The sequence below is a fragment of the Triturus cristatus genome, chromosome 4_2, assembly GCF_964204655.1.
Source record: "Triturus cristatus chromosome 4_2, aTriCri1.1, whole genome shotgun sequence".
In the NCBI taxonomy this organism is placed as follows: domain Eukaryota; kingdom Metazoa; phylum Chordata; class Amphibia; order Caudata; family Salamandridae; genus Triturus; species Triturus cristatus.
The window spans coordinates 503439092-503465047 of NC_140586.1; the positions used below are offsets into that span (position 1 = coordinate 503439092).

The 25956-nt window shown below is 49.4% G+C and overlaps 1 protein-coding gene across 2 annotated transcripts in view; it reads left to right on the plus strand.

The window, feature by feature from the left end:
- LOC146834616 (atrial natriuretic peptide receptor 1-like) overlaps positions 1–24566 on the plus strand; it is a 961499-nt gene extending 936933 nt beyond the window's left edge. The window contains exon 3 of one of the 2 annotated variants that reach the window (XR_014960643.1): positions 22436–22479. Coding sequence is in view for 1 of the 2 variants with exons in the window: in XM_085602083.1 (XP_085458209.1) it covers positions 22436–22498 (63 nt within the window). In the remaining variant the exon portion in view is untranslated. Of the gene's footprint in view, positions 1–22435 lie in introns of both variants that reach the window. The other variant, XM_085602083.1, reaches the window with a different exon arrangement.
- Positions 24567–25956: the final 1390 nt, after the last annotated feature.

Below are 25956 nucleotides of genomic sequence, written 5' to 3' on the forward strand. Positions count from 1 at the left end.
CGTTTTGGGATCAGTTCACAAAAGCCTGTGCGGGTACTTCACCTGTAGTACTACTTCAATTACTCAAAAATGTTTTTGTGAATCTGCCCAATTTGTTCGAAGACTATTGTCATGGGTGCGTTATGGTTTGGGTTTAAGATTTTGCTCCACGCCTGCGGCTGAGGTCTCTTCCAATAGTGCCACATCACTATAGGCGAGAACGGGTTTCTTTCCATCTCCTTCCAGTCTCCTCCCCCTTGCACCTCCTGGACTAGGGAGAGCTCATGGTAAAGTGTGAGGGACTTGCAGCATCTACCGGGTGTGAAGGTCGTGGCACCCAAAAAAACACGGCCCAGTTAGTACCGACTCACAATGCAGAGTGGATTCACTTTAATACTGCAAAAAAAAACATTCTGCGAGCGTTCTGTAATAAATGTTGTAAGACCTGGGGTCTCCAGGCCCTAAGGGGGTAACGTGACACGAGCGGCTGGGCACCCAAAGGCCTGTGTGTTAAGCGACCATACAACACACGCATCCTCTGAAGCAGTAAACGCACACAATAATGGACGCCACACAATAAGGTGAATGCAAATTAATCAGGTTTTATCTAATCAAAGGATCACACGCGGCGATCTTGGAGGGCAATGTATCTTAGCTTATACACATTCCCATTTGCACTACAGTTTCTCATTACCTGTACACTTTAACATGTGCATTACAGTTCCTGATTACTGTTACCTCAGCAGTCCCTGCAGTATGAACTTCCCTAGTGCTGCGGGCCGGGGCCTGCACACGTGGCGCTACTGGTGTTTACGAAGAAACAAAGGCACATGAGCATAACTGGCGGTCGTATAATGCCTGCCTAGCACCCTGAGCATAAGCGTGGTGGGTACAGTAAGCGCCTTGCACTTGGGACCTTCACTGGCGAAAGGAGCGCTTGTGGATTGGTGAATACACAGGAATGATTAGCGCTACTGAGACATAGGACGCATTGAGCACTGTTGAATACAATTGAACGATCAGCGCTACTCTAACATAGAACGCATTGAGCACTGGTAAATACACTTGAGCGATCAGCGCTACTCTAACATAGAACGCATTGAGCACTATTAAATACAATGGAATGATCAGCGCTACTGGGACATAGAACGCATTGAGCACTGTTGAATACAATTGAATGATCAGCGCTACTGGGACATAGAACGCATTGAGCACTGTTGAATACAATTGATCGATCAGCGCTACTCCCACATAGAACGCATTGAGCACTGTTGAATACAATTGAACGATCAGCGCTACTCCCACATAGAACGCATTGAGCACTATTAAATACAATTGAACGATCAGCGCTACGGGGACATAGAACGCATTGAGCACTGTTGAATACAATTGAACGATCAGCGCTACGGGGACATAGAACGCATTGAGCACTGTTGAGTCCTGCGAACGGCAGTCCCCAGGGGAGGGTAATCCCACGGAGGGGAGACTCACAATTACGGCGGGAAATCCCACGGAGGGGGGAACGTCACAGTTCCTGCATGCGGAGTCGTTCCCACTTGGCAGGGGGCGCACCGGGCCTTCCCGCGACTCCCGGGGAGCAGGGGGGCGAGTCTCAGGCCACCTCACGGTCGCGCTACCTCCCAGCCCCCGGGGGGTTACCTTGATCTCGTCGCTCGGTTCTGCTCCGGGTCCTCCTTCCGATGCGCGCAACGGCGCGGGACACTCCCGGACACTCGCTCTTCCTTCTGATGCTGCGACGGCAGCGGCGGGGCCCCGGGCTTCTCCGCAGGCTCCGACTTGGCACTGACACTTCCCTGAGGCCTACGGGCCGCGGCGGTGATCACGTTGCGGGTCCTGGCACCAGGGGGGGGTCACAAATTAAGCGGGAGCTCGGCCAGCTCCGCGCTCGACAGCAGATCTGCACAGGGGGTCACAGGTCAGATCTGGCAGCGCAGGAAACACAGCGCCAGTACCTGGTCGATCCCCAGCAGTCAGGCAATCAGTCGTTTCATGCAGTTACAATATTCAGCTTGGCATGAAGTTTCAGGATGTTACTTCTGCAGTTTCAAAAGTCAGTCTTTGTGGCGCAGATGATACTGGCGCCCTTGGGGTTCTGTTCCTTGGGGGGTAGGGGATGAGTTGGCGACTAGGTCCTTCCTAGTCAGGCTGGGCAGAGGTTCCCTGGGTCCTCCTACTGCTGGGCAAGATCAGTGGGTTTCACAGGATCCCTCACTCACTTAAGAGGCAGCACCTAAGCCCTGTCACTCTCAGAGGCATAAGTCCCTGGCTAGGCCCTACCGCCTACACTCCTGCGTGGATTCTCCAGCTCTGCTTCACCCCAACTGGCCAACTAACTGGAAAAAGTTCCCTCCCTCACTTATGTATCCCTAGGTCAGGTGACCTCTAGCCAAGGCGGCAAAAGTAAAAACCACACCTCCCTTCTAGAAGGTTCCAGCACATTCCAGGAGCTTCCTCATTCTACCTATGGGACAAAAAAGGCGGGCTGGTGTTGCAACATTGTTGTGGGGTTCCCGCCAGCTCCTGGCAGCTAGGGTGCTACTATGAAAGACCACTCTGCAGTAGCAGGGGTCTGTGGCAGCCATCTTGGGAGAAGGGAGCACCTGCACCTTAACACTGGTTGGCAATGAAAAGGCGCCCGGAGACCTAAGTCCAACATCAAAAATGAGGGTGGAAAAAATGAGGCACGATCAAAAATAGATGGGGAGACTACCCTAAGGCTGACAGGTCCAACACGCGTCCCCCCCAGCCGAAAGAGGGGAGAGCTACCCAACCTCTAGGGAGTTCTCATCGCTAAGGCGGAAAAACCTGGAGAGACCATCAGCATTGGCGTGGTCAACTCCGGGCCGATGTTCCACCCGAAAATCCATCCCCTGTAGGGAAATGGACCACCTCAACAACTTGGGGTTTTCGCCTCTCATCTGCATGAGCCAGCGAAGGGGCCGGTGGTCGGTCTGAATGAGGAAGTGAGTTCCAAAGAGGTATGGCCTCAACTTCTTCAGAGCCCAGACCACCGCAAAGGCTTCTCTCTCAATGGTGCTCCATCGCCGTTCCCGAGGGAGGAGTCTCCTGGATATGAAGGCCACTGGTTGATCTTGGCCCTCGGTGTTGAGTTGCGAGAGCACCGCACCTATGCCGTGCTCTGAGGCGTCTGTCTGCACAATGAATTCCTTGCTGAAATCTGGTGTTGCTAGTACTGGAGCGGTACACATCGCATGTTTCAGCGTGTCAAAGGCTTCTTGACATGCAGCTGTCCATATGACCTTGCAAGGTTGCTTCTTCGAGGTCAATTCCGTCAAGGGGGTTACGATGGTACCATATCCCTTGACGAACCGGCGGTAATACCCAGTGAGGCCGAGGAAAGCTCGGACCTCTGTTTGGGTCTTGGGGGGCCCCCAAGCCAAGATGGTCTCTATTTTGGCCTGCAGGGGTTGAACCTTACCTCCGCCCACCAGGTGTCCCAGGTACACGACAGATCCCTGTCCAATCTGGCACTTGCTGGCTTTAATTGTTGGGCCAGCACGTTGCAGCGCCTGCAATACCTCCTGGAGGTGTTGCAGATGGTCCTCCCAGGTACCACTGAAGACAGCTATGTCATCCAGGTAGGCCGCTGAGAAGGACTCCAGGCCAGATAGTACCTGATTCACTAACCGCTGGAAGGTGGCCGGAGCATTTTTGAGCCCAAAGGGCATCACTCGGAACTGGTAGTGGCCCTCGGGGGTGGAGAATGCTGTTTTCTCCCTTGCTCCATCGGCCATGGCAATCTGCCAATATCCGGATGTCAGATCAATGGTGCTGAGGTACCGGGCTGCTCCCAGCCGGTCCACCAGCTCGTCTGCACGTGGGATGGGGTGAGCATCTGTCTTCGTGGCAGACTTCAACCCCCGGTAGTCCACACAGAACCGAAGCTCCGGTGTCGTACCCGGTGGGGCTGCTTTCGGCACCAACACCACTGGACTAGCTCACGGGCTGCTGGAAGGTTCTATCACCCCCAGCTCCAGCATCTTTGCCACCTCACGCTGGATGCTATCTTTCACTCGGTCAGAGAGCCGGTAAGACTTGTTCTTCACCGGGGGGCTGTCCCATGTCCACATCATGGGTACACAGATGAGTGATTCCAGGCGTGAGGGAGAACAACAAGGCGAACTGTCCCAGGACATGGCGGCAGTCCCTCTGTTGCTCTGGGGTCAAGGATGGGGAGAGGATTACACCTTCCACCGAACCATCCTTCTCTTGTACCGCTAGAAGGTCAGGAAGAGCCTCACTCTCTTCCTCCTCGCTCCCATCCGTCACCATAAGGAGAGCAAGCTCTGATCGCTCATGGTGCGGCTTCAGGCGGTTGACGTGGAGCACCCTGAGGGGCTGACGGGGGGTTTTCAAATCTACAACGTACGTGGTCTGGCCTCGTCGCTCCACAATGTCGTACGGACCAGTCCACCGGTCCTGGAGGGCACAAAGCTCCCCAGGTTCCATAACCCACACCTTCTGTCCAACGTCCAACTCGACCGTCCGAGCGTTGCGGTCATACCACTCCTTCATCACGGTCTGGCTAGCCTCCAGGTTCTCTGAGGCCGCCTTCCACAGCTTGGCCATCTGGCTGTGGAACGCCAGCATGTAGCTGACAATGTCACGGGGAAGCTTCTGTGAAGTCTTCTCCCACCCCTCTTTCACTAAACTGAGGGGACCCCTAACGGGATGGCCATAGAGCAACTCAAACGGGCTGAACCCGACTCCCTTCTGCGGTACCTCCCGGTAGGAGAATAACAAGCAGAGGAGGAGGACGTCCCATTTACGCCTCAAGCCCTCTGGCAGGCTCCGGATCATACCCTTCAATGTCTTATTGAAGCGCTCTACAAGTCCGTTAGTCTGGGGGTGGTAAGGGGTGGAGAACCGGTAGGTCACCCCACACTCCTTCCACATGGCCTGCATGTAGGCCGACATGAAATTGGTGCCCCTGTCCGACACCACGACCTTGGGGAATCCCACTCGGGTAAAAATCCCCAATAGTGCCCGCGCCACCACCGGTGCAGTGATGGTCCTCAGAGGAATAGCCTCTGGGTACCTTGTGGCGTGGTCCACCAAAACCAGAATGAACCGGTGTCCCGCTGATGTCGGAGGGTCCAATGGCCCAACAATATCAATACCGACCCTCTCAAAAGGGGTCCCTACCACGGGGAGCGGTTCCAAAGGGACCTTGAATTTAGTCCCAGTCTTGCCACTTGCCTGACAAGACTTACAGGTCTTACAGAAGGTGTCTGAGGCAATCCTCATCCTGGGCCAATAAAAATGAGGGACCAACCGTGCAAAGGTTTTGTCCTGGCCCAGGTGTCCGGCTAAGGGAATCTCGTGCGCTAACTCCAGCAGGAAGGCCCGGTAACATTGGGGGACCACTATGGCCCTCGAAGATCCATGTACCGGCACCCTGAGCTCACTGTATAGGAGACCATCCTCCCAATACACATGATATCCTCCCAACTTCTGACTGGCCACTTGGGCTTCGGCCTGTCGCCGCATGCCTTCAAGCGTGGGGCACACCCTTTGTGCCTGACAAAATTCCTCCCGGGTAGTGCCTCCTCCCACATGCCAGTCAGCAAGGGTCGGCAAGTCCTCCACGGAACCGACATCCACCTCCACGGACTCCGGGGGCACCTCTGCGGCCTCCCCATCCATCTCACGGGGCGTGTCCTTTACCACCTTCTTCTTTCCTCTTCTGGTGTTGGGTTGGGCCATTATTCCAGGCTCCAACCCAGGGTGAGTTTCATGCTGGGCAGCCATGGACCGCGTGACTACGCAAGTCCACCCTGGTAATCCCAGCATCTCGGTGTGAGCTTGAAACTCGACATCTTTCCACTTGGTGTGCTCCAGGTCGTTCCCTAGCAAGCACCCCACAGGCAAGGCAGGGCTCACAGCAACTCTCAGTAGGCCTTTGACTCCTCCCCACTCAAATGGAACACGAGCCACTGGATAGTGACTCAGACTGCCGTCAGCCAATACGGCGGGATGGAACTCCTCGGGGACTACTTGGTCTGGGGACACCAGCCGCCGCACGACAGTGGTCATGCTGGCCCCTGTGTCCCTCAGAGCATCCACCTCCTCCCCGTTGACTCTCACCCTCTGCTGATACTTAACAGTGTTCGGGGGCAGGGACACTACGGGAACCACCTCTCTATCCCCGAGTGAAACCAGCTTCAGGCCTGTCCACTCCCCTTCCGTATCTAAGGGCAGCTCCGCCCCAAGCGCTATACTACTCACCCCGGGACTTTTCCCGCCCGTTGGGGCTGGGGGTCGCTTGCGACACTTGGGATCTCCCTTGTAGTGTCCAATCTCCCCACATTCGTAGCACCGCACAATCCTTGGCTGCGGACTCCTATCAGGGTAAGTGGGTCTTGTGGAATTGGACGGGGGTGGGGTTCCTACTCCCTTCCCAAACTTATTTTGGGGACCTTTCGAGAACTCCACCTTTTTATCTCCCCCCTCCTTCTTCTGGGGGAAACCCTGTCCGCCCTTCGAGCCATCTCCCCCGGGGCCCTTGTGAGACACCCGGGTGCTCACCCAAATATCTGCCTCCTCCGCAAGCTCACGGGGATCCATCAACTTGCGGTCCACCAGATGTTGGCGCAGCTCCGGAAAGCACTTATCCAAGAGGTGCTCCCGTAAAAAAAGATTGTACACCCCTTGGTAGTCCTGCACCTCGCTGCCACGCACCCAACCATCTAGTGCCTTTCTCGCATAATCAAAAAAATCCACCCATGTCTGTGTGGACAGCTTATGGCTGCCACGGAACTTCTGCCTGTACCTCTCGGGGTTAAGACCAAACTTTTTCAGTAAAGCCTCTTTCATGGGGGCATACCTGACCTGATCCGCCTTGGCCAAATATAGCAGGGTGTCCCTGACATTGGGAGGTATATACCGATATAAACCACCTCCCCAATTACTCTCGGGTACCCCATGGGCAGTCAAGGCTACCTCGTATGCCTCCAACCATTTAGCAATGTCGTCCCCCACTGTGTAATTGGCAATGACTTCCTTAGGTAGGTAGCATTTTGACTTGTGAGACTCCTTAGGTATGCTGCCACCATTGTCCTTATTGGACGCATTCAATTGGAGGGCGCGCAGCTCCAACTCTTTTAGATGAAGCTCGTGCGCCAGCTTCTTCTCCTCCATTGCCCATTTCTTGTTCTCTCTCTCTCTTTCTCTTTCATGCTCCAATTTGGCCAGTTCCCATTTTAATTGCCTCTCTTCCCTCCTGTCCTCGTACTCCTCTGGAGACGCGCTCCTCCTAGACCCTGTCCTACTACTGGCCCCAGAACGTCTCCCTGGGGGCACATTTTCAGACACATCTACATTTAATATGTCTAGTACTTCCTGGGCGCTCTCCTCCTGAGGTTCATCTGGCGCCTCCTGTCCCTCATCCTCTCTCCCTTCTGGGTGGGCCTCTACCCATGCCCTAATGGCGGTACGGAGTTCCGGTCCTTTGGCCTTCCGCACCCCAGGCACCCCCATCCCCTGCCCGAACTCTCTCAGTTGCTTTACAGTGTACCCCTCAAGGTCAGCTAACCGGAAATCCATCGTGACAGGTGGGGACCTAGATACTAAGGAAGAAATTCCTAGGATATGGGTGACAGTAACCAGCTAACCAGGATTCTTTTACACACTCAGCCTGGACAGTGGAATCAATAAGCACAGCAATCAATGGTTTCAGAGCTTTTTGGAGAAAAACAATAGGCGTTTAATTGTGGCGCCCTCCGCTTCACGCGAGGGTGCTGTATGGTCACAGGTCCTAAAATCCCACCACTCGCCAACAATGTAAGACCTGGGGTCTCCAGGCCCTAAGTGGGTAACGTGACACGAGCGGCTGGGCACCCAAAAGCCTGTGTGTTAAGCGACCATACAACACACGCATCCTCTGAAGCAGTAAACGCACACAATAATGGACGCCACACAATAAGGTGAATGCAAATTAATCAGGTTTTATCTAATCAAAGGATCACACGCGGCGATCTTGGAGGGCAATGTATCTTAGCTTATACACATTCCCATTTGCATTACAGTTTCTCATTACCTGTACACTTTAACATGTGCATTACAGTTCCTGATTACTGTTACCTCAGCAGTCCCTGCAGTATGAACTTCCCTAGTGCTGCGGGCCGGGGCCTGCACACGTGGCGCTACTGGTGTTTACGAAGAAACAAAGGCACATGAGCATAACTGGCGGTCGTATAATGCCTGCCTAGCACCCTGAGCATAAGCGTGGTGGGTACAGTAAGCGCCTTGCACTTGGGACCTTCACTGGCGAAAGGAGCGCTTGTGGATTGGTGAATACACAGGAATGATTAGCTCTAGTGAGACATAGGACGCATTGAGCACTGTTGAATACAATTGAACGATCAGCGCTACTCTAACATAGAACGCATTGAGCACTGGTAAATACACTTGAGCGATCAGCGCTACTCTAACATAGAACGCATTGAGCACTATTAAATACAATGGAATGATCAGCGCTACTGGGACATAGAATGCATTGAGCACTGTTGAATACAATTGAATGATCAGCGCTACTGGGACATAGAACGCATTGAGCACTGTTGAATACAATTGATCGATCAGCGCTACTCCCACATAGAACGCATTGAGCACTGTTGAATACAATTGAACGATCAGCGCTACTCCCACATAGAACGCATTGAGCACTATTAAATACAATTGAACGATCAGCGCTACGGGGACATAGAACGCATTGAGCACTGTTGAATACAATTGAACGATCAGCGCTACGGGGACATAGAACGCATTGAGCACTGTTGAGTCCTGTGAACGGCAGTCCCCAGGGGAGGGTAATCCCACGGAGGGGAGACTCACAATTACGGCAGGAAATCCCACGGAGGGGGGAACGTCACAGTTCCTGCATGCGGGGTCGTTCCCACTTGGCAGGGGGCGCACCGGGCCTTCCCGCGACTCCCGGGGAGCAGGGGGGGCGAGTCTCAGGCCGCCTCATGGTCGCGCTACCTCCCAGCCCCCAGGGGGTTACCTTGATCTCGTCGCTTGGTTCCGCTCCGGGTCCTCCTTCCGATGCGCGCAACGGCGTGGGACACTCCCGGACACTCGCTCTTCCTTCTGACGCTGCGACGGGAGCGGCGGTGCCCCGGGCTTCTCCGCAGGCTCCGACTTGGCACTGACACTTCCCTGAGGCCTACGGGCCGCGGCGGTGATCGCGTTGCGGGTCCTGACACCCGGGGGGGGGTCACAAATTAAGCGGGAGCTCGGCCAGCTCCGCGCTCGACAGCAGATCTGCACAGGGGGTCACAGGTCAGGTCTGGCAGCGCAGGAAACACAGCGCCAGCACCTGGTCGATCCCCAGCAGTCAGGCAATCAGTCGTTTCATGCAGTTACAATATTCAGCTTGGCATGAAGTTTCAGGATGTTACTTCTGCAGTTTCAAAAGTCAGTCTTTGTGGCGCAGATGATACTGGCGCCCTTGGGGTTCTGTTCCTTGGGGGGTAGGGGATGAGTTGGCGACTAGGTCCTTCCTAGTCAGGCTGGGCAGAGGTTCCCTGGGTCCTCCTACTGCTGGGCAAGATCAGTGGGTTTCACAGGATCCCTCACTCACTTAAGAGGCAGCACCTAAGCCCTGTCACTCTCAGAGGCATAAGTCCCTGGCTAGGCCCTACCGCCTACACTCCTGCGTGGATTCTCCAGCTCTGCTTCACCCCAACTGGCCAACTAACTGGAAAAAGTTCCCTCCCTCACTTATGTATCCCTAGGTCAGGTGACCTCTAGCCAAGGCGGCAAAAGTAAAAACCACACCTCCCTTCTAGAAGGTTCCAGCACATTCCAGGAGCTTCCCCATTCTACCTATGGGACAAAAAAGGCGGGCTGGTGTTGCAACATTGTTGTGGGGTTCCCGCCAGCTCCTGGCAGCTAGGGTGCTACTATGAAAGACCACTCTGCAGTAGCAGGGGTCTGTGGCAGCCATCTTGGGAGAAGGGAGCACCTGCACCTTAACACTGGTTGGCAATGAAAAGGCGCCCGGAGACCTAAGTCCAACATCAAAAATGAGGGTGGAAAAAATGAGGCACGATCAAAAATAGATGGGGAGACTACCCTAAGGCTGACAGGTCCAACAAATGTCATATATGCTTTTAGAGCCAAGTTATTTGCTGCTGCTTTATATGCAGTAAAATTCTGGAACTTCGAGAAAAATAAGCTGGGAGGGTTTATGTATCAACGCATTTCCCCAAAGAACAGAATGACCACACCCCTTTGATCCAACAGGCCCTTGGTCACTTCGTTTTTTTTCTTTTTCTAGTCCCACAGACAGCATCATTGTGTTTGCTTTCTTTCTACACCTGACCAGAGTATGGACTATTTCTTAGAGAGTCTCATCCAGTGTAATAAGAAAAGTAGTCTTATCCCTGAGTATAAGGATTCTTAGATAACATAAGGGTACATACGGAAAAACTCACGCTGTTATCAACTGACTCCATGTCATAAGGGACACCAGCTTCCAATCTTGTGCTTTGCACATAATTGTTTTAAGGTGTTTTAGACTAATTGGTTCAAATGAAATGAACCTAAGACTACAAATCGCAGAATGCATTAGATTGTTAAAGGAAAAGTCAGGATGCGAAAATGATGTATCTGATGGCGTGGATTCATTCTGGTAACCTTATATAAGGGATAAAGTACCTCCTGCCATACATTATAAGGATATTGCAAGTCACTGAGGAGTTCCATAACCATATAGACGAACAAGACCAAAGGCCAAGGTCCTTTATAAGGTTATGGAACTCCTAGGTGATTTGCAATATCCTTATCACTTTCGCCGGGGGTACTTTATCCCATATAAAATAGGGTTACACAATCACCTTTCCTGGTAACCACTTATTACCTTGGTGTATAGCTCTTTGATATGAAAGAGCGAGCATGTTTGCAAACATGAAGAATAAAAATAAAACCTCCAGTGCAAAATTAAACACATCAAACACCTGTTAGATATTTGTTGCAACTAGATATTAGAAACCGTTAGATACAAGCCAGATTTAAAAAAAAGCTGCAGAAGCTCAGAAAATGTAGAAACATACAGAAAGATTCTAGCTTATCTCCATATAAGGAGTGCAAAAAATAAGCATATTCTCTCTGCTTGTCATTGTAAGCTATTAAAATAGAGCAAAAGGAAGAAACCCAATGTTCTGTTTGTTGCTTTAAACAGCTGCTTTAATTTTGGCCTGTGAACTGACCTGTCTTTCACTTCAGCTGCTGCCTCTGGAAGCAGGCATTGTGACTTCAGAACTCAACTGTAATAACCTTATAATAGTCAAGTTCTCACATCTTTTCTTTGTAATCGGCTACTTGGTGTGTCACAAGCAGCTGATTATAAAGCAATTAGTGACTGCCATTTATCCAGGGATTACTGAATCCAGTGTATTATAATAGGATAATGAGACAGGTGCTGCTCTACATGTGCCAAAGGAACACTAAATTGGATTTTGCTCCAATAAGAGATAATTGGACTATTTCACAATAACATGTGTAAGTTACGACATGCATAATTAAGTACTACTTCTATGTAGGACACAGGAGGACAACATTTTAAATGCCAGCATAAGAATCTTTGACAGGGACGATGCTGATAAACTCAACAGTATTTCAGTGTCATTTAGCCTGAGCAGAACTCAGTGACAATTATTTGATAGGAAAAGACAGACAATTGGATTTAGGCCCAGATCTCTGTACTGGGGTGAATGTATGACATTGTTCTGCATTCTGTCCATCAACTGTTGTTTTTGCATTTGTCACCCTGAGTGGGACGAGTATGCCCAGACGTGGGTCCCGTGCTCTCCATGCCACTGGAATCAAGCTATTCAGGCTAAAGAGGGGTGAAACCCCGAAACCGGTCCTAGGATGCTTATTTCCATTCCAGGGAGGACCTGGCTTGGCAGTTCGGGCTGGACTGTTCCCATGAGGCACAGGGTCAAGACTGATTTGCATATGGCTGGGTTCAAACTGGAATGGCATGGTGAGCAAAAAAATTATGGGTTTAGGCCCAGATCTCTGTATTGGGGTGAATGTATGACATTGTTCTGCATTCTGTCCATCAACTGTTGTTTTTGCATTTGTCACCCTGAGTGGGACGAGTATGCCCAGACGTGGGTCCCGTGCTCTCCATGCCACTGGAATAAAGCTATCCTGGCTGAAGAGGGATGAAACCCCAAAACCGGTCCTAGGATGCTTGTTTCTAGTCCAGGGAGGACCTGGCTTGGCAGTTTGGGCTGGACAGTTCTCATGAGGCACAGGGTCAAGACTGATTTGCATATGGCTGGGTTCAAACTGGAATGGCATGGTGAGCAAAAAAACGATGGATTTAGGCCCAGATCTCTGTACCTGGGTGAATGTATGACATTGTTCTGCATTCTGTCCATCAACTGTTGTTTTTGCAGTTGTTTGATAGGAGCTGCATCTCCTCAGGGCACATTCACCGTTTATTGACGGGTGACAGGTCTTGTATGTGTGTTTGTGTATAGATACAGTGTCTGCCAGAGCTAGGGCCTCATATGATGTCATCATTGGAATGCTGGTGTTGAGGGTAAAGAGAGTGGGAGTCAGATGAAAGTTAGAGTTTGGTGAGGAGCTGAAGACAGAATGAGGCGCTTCCAGCCCACCAAGCTTCCAAGTTCCATGTGTGACTAGCTGCTCAAGTCCAGGTTTTTAGTTGAATTATGGGACTTGTAGTCTTGTGTATACCATAATAAAACCAGGACTATAAGTCCCAGAATTAAAAGAAAGAAATAAGGCTGGAGCCGCTCATCACGCATGGACCCGGGAAACTTGACCGCTAAGAAGAGGAGGCAGAAAAGGTGAAGGCCAGGAGCTGTAGATTTGTTGCTTGTAAAACGGATAAAGCTTTGACATAGATAACCCTTGGGTAGCTCATTCAACAATGTTACCCAGGAGCTCTTTCAGGGTTGTCTTGAGAAAGGGCCCATATTCCTGATACAACTGTCTCAGTGAGCCACACTTTTCTCAGCTTGAGCACTGCTGGATCAGAGGTGGACCCTGACGTAAATAATGCCAGAATGAACTGTCTGGTATGAAAATTTCAGAAACATTAACCTGTGTTTAACTCTCTGGTAGCTTTGCACAAAAGCAGTCAGTCTTAACTTAGAGGCAATGTGAAAGGATTTATGCAGCACACAAACAATAAAAAAGTCAAAACACAACAGAAGAAAAATCCCACACCAATTTATAAAAACTGAGCAAATTGTAACAAATTATTTGACACCGAAAAACCACTAGAATCGGAGATATGCTATTTTAAAGATTTTAAGATAAGTATAGCGCCTAAAAGCACAAGTGCCACTCGTGGTTATCTGGTCATGGGAGACCAGGTGAAAGTTACAAGTTCAGGCCGACTGTAATGGAGCGCGGGCTTGATGCAAGCATCAGAAGCTGCGGCTCCTCCGCAATGGCGGAGGAGCGTTGCCCCACTGCCTGACTCAGACCCAGGAAATGAAAAATAAAACGATGTTCTAGCATCATTTCATTTTTCATTTGCCAGTTCTGAGCCAGCGCCGTAAAGAAAGACAGGTCCAAAGCATGGGAGAGGGTAGGAGGAGTGTTATTGGAATTCCCTAAGTGCGCATTTGTGTTTGGCTGGCAGTTTCAGGCCGGCCAAACATACATGCACACTTAGGTTTCTCCAGCTCGGCTGCATTGAACAGCCGGGCTGGAGAAGCCCCACAGACTCCCTGGTCTGAGAGGAGAATCTTTCCAGCCCGCTAAGGCCAATCCCCGCTTTGCAGCCCGGGGATTGGATGGGAGTCTGTCCAAGGTGCTGCTGGGACCAGGAAGAGGACAGGAGGCGCGACACAGGAGGCGGCTGGCGGCTTCAGGTAAGTTCTTTTTTTTATATCTTAGTACTAACACCCCCTGTGCTCCTCCTCCCACACTACCCCTTACGTGTTCACTCCCCCCACCACCCTTTGTTTGTGGCGGCCTCCACTGAGCATCAGTTTAGTCCAACTGAAAGCTACCCTCTAATGTCCAGCACAGAGTTCTGTTCGAGTGGAGGATGCCACGAGGAGCAGGGAGAGTGTCACGGACGGGTGTCGCTGTAACACGATGATCCTGTTGGGTATCGTGGACGGTTGTTGCTGCAGATTTACTTTGGTGGTCACTGTGGGCTGTCGATGCTGTAGCACGAAGTGCAGATCTTACACTGCAGGTCTTCTCTGGCAGTCGCTGTAGCGCAAAGAGGCGGGTTCACCCAAGCTTCAGGTTGGCGATATGCACTGTCGGCAAGATGTTGGACGAGCTCAACCGATGCCACACCGAGGGTCCAGGACCTGAGGGGCAATTTTTGGGGATCAGGAACTCACTCCACCAGAGGCTAGCAGGGTTCAAACAGTTCCAGTTGCAGGTCCAGGCAAGAGGTCAGCTGGGCAGATGCAGGTAGTCCTCTGGAGCTTGCTGTGCCTCTATAGCCCAGGACAGGAGGTCAGTGAGCTGACCCTTGGAGACACTTCAGTCTGGCATGAAGGGTGCTGGTCTAGTCTTCCCTCTCAGCAAGTAGGGCAGTCCTCAAGCAGCCAGGCAGTAGGGCATCCTTCTTCTGTAGTATCCAAAGGTACAGAAATGTACGGAAAAGTGGGTCTGAGTGTCTTCTTTTTATACCTGGTGCCCACTTTGAAGTGGGAGAAGCGTCTGGAGTTTCTCCCTACAGAGGTTTCTGCAATGTCCTGCCTCCCTGCAATTGTCCCAGTCTGTCTGGGGGCACGAGAGGCTAGTGTGAAGTCCTTTGTGTGTGCACTGGGCCAGTGCCAAAGAAGTACAAGTGTGGTAGATGACAGCTCTGCCCAACCATTAAGCCAGGATGGCCCATCCTGCCAACACCCAAACCCTCTATTGTGATTCTGTCTGGGAGGAATGCACAAATGCCAACTGCCACTACACCTAGTAATGTGACCCAGGAACAGGCTGCAGGCACCAAATGGTTAGGACAAGAAGATGCCCACTTTCTAAAAGTGACATCTTCAAAATTGTGATTTAAAACCCAATTTTACCATTAAAAAGGGTTTTAAGGGAGGAGCTTAGCGCGCATCCAAGATGGTCGCGTAAGCACAGGGCTCCCCGGACCCTCGCCACTCCTCGCAATTTATCCTGATGATATCCTGATTTCTTGGACAGACTCTCGAAGGTGAACCTCGACTGAGTCCATACCTCGTTCCAGAATTCAAATCGGACCTGGGCAGCCGGAATTACAGCACTTTGAACTTTTGAGGCCCACCGGGAGGCCGTGCCAGGGCCTTGGCGATTTGTGGATCCGGGACGTAGTTGAACAACAACGGCAGTGGGACCTCGTCGGGGGCCGTACCCCCACTTTCGGTTTCGTTTCCGGATCCTGGCTTGGTCTGCTTGAGAGACCGTCTCGCTCGGCTGGGGACCATTCCAGCCTCCATTTAGTGTCTTCGCCGCTTCCTCATTATAGCCTCTTGGGTCAAGTCGTGACTTTCTCCGGGCCGTACGAGCCAGCTTCTTGGTCTGTTGGTGCCCGACCTGCCGGCGGCCATTTTCACCAGGTCTCGCGGGCCCTTCCGGGGCGCATCTTCCAACATGACGGGCAGGGGTGAAACCGAGAAGCGGAAGACCAAGACGCCTCTTCGTGGGGGACCGTTTCAGACCAACATTATGAACCGGTACACTCAAGCCAAAGGATCCCCCGGGCTCTCCAGCAGCACCCCGGAGGACGCCAGAGAAGACCCCTCTGCTCCTGTTGCCTTGTCCCTGCAGGACATTATGGGCGCCATTACCGGCATGAAGGAGACCATCGGCCAGCAATATGAGGCTCTGGCTCGTAAAATTGACACGGTCGCCATTGATGTCACTCTAATCAGGGCCGACCTGTCTAAGACTAACGAGAAAGTGAAGTCATTGGATTTGAAGACTTTCAGCCTCACAGCCGATGTGTCGGAACTCCAAACAGAATTTGGCAATTTGAAATCGGCCAATGACCTGACGTCCCATCGCCTGGAGGATTTTGAGAACAGGGCAAGACGCAACAATATTCGCGTCATAGGTGTTCCGGAGAATCCCGAGACTCATTCGGTTGACCTCCTGGTCGAAGATCTAATCCTCACCCATCTGGCCCCTTCTGGACTGAGCAAGTTTTTCGCTGTGGAGCGTGCACATCGTGTTCCGGGCGGTAAGCCCAAGCCGGGCGCTCCTCCGAGGCCTATCATCGCAAAACTTTTTCATTTCAGAGACCGTGATGCGATCTTGCAGGCTTCGAGAGTGCACGGCCCGGTGAAATTTGAAAACTCCTCTGTCAATTTTTTCCCAGACTTCACTCAACTTGTCCAGAGACAGAGGATGGGCTTTCAGGGGGTTAAGCGACGTCTCCGGGACCTGGGATTGAAGTACGCGATGCTTTTCCCTACCAGGCTTCGAGTGGAATATGAGGAACGGACCTTCTTTTTCGAGCGACCGGACAATGTGAGTGACTGGTTGGATTCCCTGCCTGGTCGGGGAGCTCGAACGGCGCACCCTGGCGGTGCCGAGGGTGGTGAGCCTACACAGAAGTGACCTTTCGGTCCCTACCCTCTGAAAATCGGACATTGCTCAGTCGGGTTCTATTTCTTTTGTATATTTTGCCTTATAGTAGTTCAAGTCTGGGTGGCGGGTGGAGACGGGCCTCTCTCCTCCGCCGGGGTCTTTTTGTAGAATGGGATTGTTAGGGCGACAGGCACACTGCATTTTGGGGTGGCTTTTCAGTCTGCAGGGGTGCAGGGAGGGGGGAGTTGTAACGGGTTTCGGTTGGGGGGTGGGAGGGGGTGTTTGTGTTTGTGTTTTTCTTTCTCAAGGCGGCATATTGGTTCTTTCTCTGCTTCAGGTGTCCTGCTCTTTGTGGGGAGACTCATGCAACACTTGTGGGGATGGGGGGTAGTGGGTTGAGGTTGATATCTTGGAACGTCAATGGATTGGGGGATTGTATTAAACGGGGTGTTGTACTGCAATATTTGCGTCGTTTGACTCCTGATGTGGTACTCCTGCAGGAGACGCATTTGGTCGGCAATGTGTGTCATGCTATGAATAGGTGGGGATACCGATTGGTTGCACACTCCGGGTTCACCACTGGTTCCAGAGGGGTTGGTATTCTGGTCCGGTCTTCCTTCCCACTAGAGATTGATAATGTCATCCTTGACGACAGAGGGCGTTACGCCGCCCTAACCGGTATCACCATATTTAGGGGGGAAGCACATGCACTTTAGCACTGGTAAACGCAGTAAAGTGCTCTGAGTCCTACGCCCAACAAAAAGAAGGTCAGAAAGAGAGTAGGAGGAAGGTAAAATGTTTGGGGTGACCCGTCAGAGTGGGCCATTTTCCAAAAGATGTTAACATAATGTGCATTGTATTTTGCAGAGAACTCCCAGGCACTCCCTTTGCAATGCCCAAATATTAAACTTTAAGAGGACAAGAGAGAAGTAAGAAAGAGAGGAAGAGACGCAGAGTGAGCAAAAGTGGGGAAAACAGCAAGAGAGACGAATAAAAGAATAAGGGTTGCAGTGAGGAGACAGAGAAATAAAAGGGAAGAGAGACAGAAGTCAGAAAGAGGGGGAACAGCAAGTGAGAGGGATGGAAAAGATTAAGAGAGGCAGTTGAGAGACAGAAGGCAAAAGGGTAGAGAGACAGATGGAGAGAAAGGGGGAACAGCCAGAGAGAGGGAGGAAATAAAGAAAAGGGGAGGTAGCTGGGAGGAGACAGAAAGAGGGAAGAGAACACAGGAGAGAAAGTGGGGGAAACAGTGAGAAGGGGAAAGAAAGAAAATGAGAGGCTGCGAGGATACTGGGGTAAAAAGGGAAGAGAAACAGTGGAGAGATAAAGGGGGAACACCAAAAGAGGAAGGACAAAAAGAAAAGGAAGGGAACAGAGAGAGACAAAGAAGAGAAAGGGGAAAACCAGTGAAACGGCGGGAAGAAAGAAAAAAGGTGGCAGCGGGGAGACAGAGACAACAAAGGAAGGACAGAGCAGAGAAAGAGGGGAAAAAGCAAGAGTGAGAGTAAAGAAAGAAAAAGAGAGGGAGGACAGAAATCGGGAGAACAGCTAGAGACAAGGACGAAATAAAGAAAAGGAGAGATAGTGAAGGGGAGACAGAAAAATGGAAGAGTGACAGAGTAGAGAAAGAGGGGGAACAGCAGGAGAGAGGAAGGAAAGAAAGAAAAGGAGGCGAGGAGACAAAGAGAAAAAGAGAAGAGAGACAGAGGACAGGAAGAGGGGGAAGCAGCCAGGAAGATCGACAAAATAAATAGAAGGGGAGGCGGTGGGGAGACAGAGAGAAAAAGCATTGGCAAATCCAATCGGCCTCGCCTATGCAGGAGCTATTGGCTTTGCCAATGTGTTTTAGCCATGTTGTACACCAGCGTGGCTGCTGTTCAGCTTGGCTAAAAGTTAGTGTTGTAGAGGAGAGTGGCGTGGAGTGTCACAGAGTGGAATGGCAAAGAGTGGAGTAGAGATTTGTAGAGTGGAGTGGGAGAAAGAGTTGTATATTAGAGGGGCATGGAGCAGAGTCCTGTTGAGTGGCATACAGTGAAGTGGTATAGAGTAGAGTGGTGTGGTGGAGAGTGCAGTGGCAAGAGTGTTACAGAGTATAGTGGCGTAGAGTGCAATGGTATAGAGTGCAGTGGCATAGAATTCAGTGGTGTACAATGCAGCATTGTAAAATGCAGTGGTGTATATTAGAGTGTTGCATAGTACAGTGCAGTGGCGTAGAGTGCAGTGGTGCAGAGTGGAGTGGTGCACAGTAGAGTGGCACACAGTGCAGTGGTGTAGAGTGGTGCATAGAGCACAGTGGCGTAGAGTGCAGTGGCGTTGACGGCAGTGGTGTAGAGAGGCACAGTGTAGAGTGGTGCGGCACAGAGTGGAGTGATGCAGAGTGTAGTACTGCTGAGTAGAGTGGTGGAGAGTGCAGTGGCATAGTGTGAAGTGGGGCGGGGTGCAGTGGTGTAGAGTAGATTGTTTCAGAGTAGAGTGATGTGGAGTGGAGTGGTGGAGGTAGGAGTGCAGTGGCGTAGAGTAGACTGGTGTAGAGGGCAGTGGAATAGAGTGCAATGGTGGAGAGTAGATTAGAGTGGTGCACTGTGGATTGTCATGTAGTACAGGGGCATAGAGATGAGTGTTGCAGAGTAAAGAGCATTGGCGTAGAATGTATTGGCATAGAGTGCAGTGGTGTAGAGTGCAGTGTTCCTGAGTGGCTTAGAGTACAGTAAAGTTATGCAGAGAAGGTTGGAGTGGCTGAGAGTGGAGTGGTGTAGAGTGCAGTGGCAAAGAGTGCAGTTGGGTAGAATAGAGTGGCATAGAGAGGAGTGGACTTGTGCAAAGAAGATTGGAGCGGCCTAGACTGGAGCGGTATATGGTGTAGTGGCGAAGAGTGCAGTGGTGTAAAGTAAAGTGACATAGAAAATGTGAGTTACAAACTACAAAGCCAATGGTAAACAATGGGCGAAATGCCTTCCAAGGGAAGCTTTCTGAATGTCCCCAAGATGCCTTGAGCAGATGCTTCAACCTAAAAAAGGGTCGGAGAGTAAAAGAGAGAGGTCATATGAGTGCGTACTGTACACATGAGTTGTATACAAGTGTGATTAGAGGCAAGGTTGTGGCTTCTATCGGTGCAGCAGGTGAAGTTGCACTGCGACCAGAGGGGCTGACTGAAGCCTTATTATTGCTGTATTTTAAAATTCGAACAGCAGCCAGGGGGGCTATTTCCTTCCTCGCACTAGGGTCCATAACACACGCGAATTTCTACTGATTAGAGGAGCAAGCCGCATCTTGCATGTCCATCCCAAGGGAATCCCTTTGTTTCTAAAATGTGAGAATGTCGTCAATAAAGCAGAGAGCGGAGGATCAGCAGAAGTCAGACAGAGATTACTAGCTGCCCAGGGAGAATCAGGATTTAGAACGGAATAATATTAAACCCACGAAAGAGACAATCCTCTTAACTCGGTTAGTGTGCGGGAGCTGCCCCTGACTGGACTGCGGTGTGCCTGCGCGAGAACACCCCCTCCCCCACCATACCCAAGAGGAAAAAATAAACATGCACGGATGTCTACACCAAATCACGACTTTTGTCTCTGTATTGATTGAACTCCTATTCTTGCTCATTGAAAGGTTATTGTTTTAATGTGTACGTTTTATAGATATATTTCGAAGAAACTATCTAAAAGAGGTTAACAAATAAAATACAAACCTTGCATTAACATGGCCGCGCCTTTCATTAGTACACTGCACAGGACTGTGACCTACGCTCATGGAAAGACCCTAAGCTCTGCAGTGCTTTTTTTAGTGGCCGCTTCCCAGGAGAGAGATTCTTGCGCGATGTGACATCCTTAGCCACCTGCCACTTCTGACTGCCCAAAGCTGCAATTGATGGAGCGGTCACGTGCGTCAGTCGCGAGGGGCCGGCCATAGGCACTATCTGAAATGACTTCCACTTGATACCACTTCAGCGTGAAAAGGAGCGCCAGCTGGCGTGAAGGGGGTGAGTTGACATACACGGCCGGGCTCAATGCCGCGCCTGATACCAGCGGATACACAAACAGTGACTGCGCTGCTTTCACGCCTCAAATATTGAGATTTCCTATTTATTTTTACAGAATGCATGGCCGCCAATTGGAACATCGCCACGAGAGAGTCTTCATTGTGTCATGGCTTGTTAGGCCCGGCGTTAGACCGTACCTTTCCTTTTCACTAACATTGGATATACTCTCTTAAAGGGGCTTCCCCCCTGTCCTGTTACAGTGTCATTCACATTTTTTTCGTTCATCCCACTACAGCATGGGTACTTTCAAACATTTGCCCAGAGGCCACAAAGTATGGTCTGTGGTGTGACCGAGGGACGCACTGATGCCAGCATTGTGGTGGTAAGGGGCCTGGGAGGGGTAAGAGATTGTGTCATGAGGTCTAAACAATGTTTTTTTTAAATAAACGGGCAAGCATTTATTTGTAGGTTAAGAAATGATTGCTCTTTTATTTAACATTTTTTCTGACTATTAGTGCTCAGCAACTTAACAGCAGCTCGTGCTGCTGTTCACCAGGGGGGCCGCATGTAAAGATTAAGAGGGCCGCAAGCGGCCCCCGGGCCATGCTTTGAGTATCACTGCACTACAGCATGGGGCAATTGGGCATCGCACTTCAGCCACTGGATAACTTCACTGTGAGTGAGGGCATTCTGCGCTTTTACAAGGAGCATAGCCACAACAAAGTAGCTCTCATCAGTTCCAGAGACTAATAAGGCCATGTGTCCTTTTCGAGACAAAAAATAATATTCCTTTTAGTCTTTTTTTTTTAGATTGGCAAGGGCCAGGCAGCTTTCCCAACAATAAAACATTCCCAAAATCATAACAAAACAAGCACTGACAAAGCCAAAAGGGTGTCAGCCAACACCAGACCTATTGGCTTTGCCAATAGTTGTTTCGCAAAGGCAGCTGGCGAGACCTGAGACAAGAAGACTTATTCTTATAGTGGGGAAAAAGCAAACAACAAATCCCACCATGTAAAGTGATGTTGGCTGAAAACACTTCATTAAAAGAGAAAATCACAAGACTAAAACATTATGTCAGTGGTGCCAAGGAGTCATCCAGTTACTTGATTAACTTTACTCCAGTGGCAGAGAACCAATGGCATCTTTGCAGAGTCTTGTAATTTGACAAGTACAGGTGGAATAGCATTCTATTTCCCTTTCTCTCTCTCCAGAAGAGCTCCCTTTGAACCACGCTTCTTCAACAAGTAGCTCGTGAGCTACTGGTAGCGCTCCAACTATGTGTGAGTAGCTTGTCTGTGTGCTACCTGGCCTAATATTTATAGGTTTTTATTGGTTGAATTAATATATGAATACCAGAATTCAAAAGTATGTACTTTCAGAAACCACAATTTGAATGATAAATCATGCAGCATTGGGAGACGTATTACTAATATCATTACCTTGGTATTATCGCCTGCAGCTGTGGTTGTTATGCGCTAACGCTGTAGAGGCATTCCAAATTGACAAAGCCTTTTTTTTACATTTCTGCTGGTAATCCTGCACTGCTGTGCACTGCACTGCAGCTGTTAATCCTTGGTAGGGTGGCCACTAATGTAATCTTGTATGATGTGTACAAGGTTGATAATAAAATTAGTATCTCAGGATCATTTTCTTTAAACGTAAGTAGCTCTTACCACTGTAAAGGTATGTAGTTGTTTTTATTAACTTCCACCATCACGTCTACACGTGCCCCACTCACGCTGTAATCGACATGTCTACCAATATCTTGTTGCTACGTACGTCGTGGCTTGTCGAAATGCTCTTACCACAGAATGTATAAACACACAGTGTACGCTCTGTAAGTGTTGTGCTCTTAGTGACATAGGTGGACTCAATTGTTCACTCATATACTTGTTATATATTTTACAGGGTAAAGGAGCGATGACGACTTGGTGGCTGGAAGGGAAGGAGAGTGAAAAGACATCAAAATGAAGCATGTCCTGAAAAGACCTAACTGACATAACCTCTACTGTACACCGGACATGGCACCACCTTTTGTGTTTGCACTGAAATGAACCTCACTTTGCTACTTAGTGACTTTTTTTCCTATCAAAAAGCAATGTACAACAACTATTTTGCACCTGCTGTAGTGATTCCTAGAGCACTCATATAGCAACCAGCTTTCTGCTAGAAATCCATCGTGAGGAAAAAAATCTGTTCACTCTTTCAGTATACGGGCGCTGACAAGTCACGTGATCTTTGCAAGTCTTTTACCTTCCTGTCCAAGGACAGCAGACGCTCTGTGGCATTGGGACAACACTTTTCCATTCCTTGGCTTTGCTTTTACATATCATTGCTATCAGGAGCACTGGTCAAATTGGCTTAATTAAAATAAATCAAGACTGCAACACCCAGAATGCACTGATATGTTAAATCAAAACCCAGAGCTGGATAGTTGTGTCCAGGTGACATTGAGTCGTCTGGTCAACCTATTGCAATTGCCTCTGTCTACCCTCTTGCTGCCTAGTTTTATAAAAGGCTTTCTAAAAGAGAAAAGAGACCGAATGTAGATTGGTTCTACGTTGTTCTTTACTTGACTGAAGCACTCCACTCAAACACATCGCCCAAAAATGGTTCGTTTATAAAAAAAGTATGTCAAAATTTATTCCAATGACAATACACAAATAATAATTTTTTTGTGTGAAATAGAGATTAAAAAAATAATTATTTGGGTACTAAGTCATTGGAATACATTTTGGCATATTTTTTGTAATCAAAAATTTTTGGCTGATTTTTGCTCCAGTCACGAATAGAACATTGTATTTGCCGATTACTAGTGTAATTTTCATTTCTCACACTTTGCTGCAGCAAGAGTGTAATCTGTGTTGGCACTCAACACTAATACCGTTTGAGAACTGCTATACCCCGGGGACAGGGTTGTGTGGGTTGTTTTGTTCCCCTGCTGCAATTTGTAACAGTTGCTGGTTCTAAGTTGGTATATCCCCAGGTCAGAGTCTGCTATTGACTTTGAGGCAATGAAAACACTTTCCATTATTGACACAAATTCCAGAAATATAGGCAGTCGTTTTTTTGAAAAAAAAGGAAACAATATACAACGGGTTGCAAAACACTGTACTTCCATTAGCGTTAGGTTGGCACTTTGTACGGTCACCATGACACAATGCACCAGTACTGGGATGCTCTGCTACAGATCATTGCTTTCAGGTGTGTTAGTTCTATTACAGCAACTGAAGTGAATCAGGACTACAGCTCCCACACTGCATTAGGCCGTTAAATGAAAATCAGGACAAGAGCATTACATCCTTGGTGACATGAAGTCAGCTACAAGCACAGCAGGTTTATGTGCTTGAGTACGAAAATAACCAGAGCCACCCAAGCTTTTCTGAAACAGTCTTAACCGTGTTTCTGCCAGAGCACAACAATTATGGTGCACTGATTTATTTCTCTGTCACTGTGAGGCAAACCCCAGTTTATGCTTACCTACACAGATAGCAGCAGAAATATAATGTCAGTGACTGTTCTGCACCAGCTCTGGATGCGAACGGAAGACCATGAACTGCCTTGCTGACATCTGGCTTGCTCTGCCCTTGTCACAAACTTCCATTCTCCAGTCCTACCTTCTCTGTAATTTCTGCATAGTATGTATATTTTCTCTGCCACAATTTTGTAATGTACAATTATGTGATGTGATCATCTGTGTTGGTACTGCTTGTGATTCATTATCATTCAATGTGTGTCCTTTTACTGCACTCCAACAGAGCATTTTGACATAATGCACTCTGTGGTAGATTGTGAACACTTTTCATTACATCTTTCTTACTGAGCTCATCTTTCCTTGGTTTAGTTTTTGCGCACTGCATTTCACTTTATCTTAATTTTTATTTTTTGTTGATTTTTTATCTAATGTAGCTTTTCCATACCTGTGAAAATGAACAGGAAAGTCCGAAACCAGCCAGGTCCTGTCAGGCCTTTACACATTGTTACCATATGTTTTTTTCTCATTTTCTCAATGCTTCCTTATTAAACATCTTGTTTTTCTAAAAAATAGTCCTTCACTTTTTCTCTGTGAGTATTGTTGTATCACGCTAGAGTAATATAAGAAATTGGGTTACGGGGTTAAGCAGCATTGTATGGGGAAGGTACAAGCCAACCGAGATTAACCAGCGCTCAAACTATAGTAACTTGGAACAGAGCAGTCAGACTTATCTTAGAAGCAATGTGTAAAGTATTTGTGCAACACTTTAAACAGTACAACAGTGAAAACACTAGATAAAAAGATCTCACACCAGGTTAGAAAAATTGATGGGAATTTAATTAAAAAACCAAGACAAAAACGACCAAAATTCAATCAGTAGAACCGGAGTTATAAATTTCTATACACTAAAGTGTAAAATAGCACCTAAAAGCACAAAGCGCCAACCATAGCTATCTGGCCGCACGGGACCAGGTCAAAGTCAAAAGCTCAGGTCGACCACAATGAAGTTGGTGTTGGATACAGTCCCGGATTAGTCGTGCTGCAGATTTACCTTCTCAAGTTTTGTGTCAGGAGTCCCGTTCGCGCTGGAGAGGATTGCGGGGAGCAAGGAGAGCATAGCAGGCAGTTGCCAGTGTGGCGGGAAGAACAGGCCAGGCGTCACGAATGGGTGTGTTGGAGCTTTGCACTGGCTGGCCCCCATGGGCTGCCAATGCTGTTGTGTGAAGAGATGGGCTAGTGGTGGCTCACGGTTGATTTAGGTGTAAGTGGCTTGTCTTGGTGCAAACGGGCCTGTTTACAGTCACAAAGAGCCCACAAGCTTGATTTATGAGCCTGTGAGCCACGCCAAGGGTTCAGGATTTGAGAGGCACCACTTGGGGATCAGGAACGTGCTGCAGCTGGGTGGTCCAGGAGCTGGTTGGGGAGGCCTTTATGCCCCTGAGGCTCAGCTCATGAGGCCAGCAGACTAGCCCTTTGAGTCACTCTGGGATTCTGGGTTCAAAATGAAGTTGAAGGTCCAGTTCTACTTCCACAGGCAAGAGGGCAGTTCCTTTAGAGCAGCAGTCCTCCAGAGTGGCAGTCCTTGTAGCAGCACAGTAGTCCTTCATCCTGGTAGAGTATCCACAGGTTCAGAAGTGTACTGATGAGTTGCTGTCTGATGTCCAGTATTTGTACCCATTTGTGCCTTTGAAGTGGGGGAGAAGTGTCTAGGGGCTACCCTTTCAAGTCCTTAGGCATCCTGCCTTCCCTGGCTCTAGACTAACTACAGCGGGTATGCAACCCATTGTGTGGAGGCAGGACACAGCCTATTCAGGTGTAACTGGGGCTATGCCCAGTTCCTCCCTCCCATCCTGCCAGTGATGGCCCATCCAGGCATACCTAAGCTCCTTATTGCGTGCAGCTGTCTAGGAGGAAGACCCAAAATGAACTGGTTTTCTCTTCCCATATGGAAATT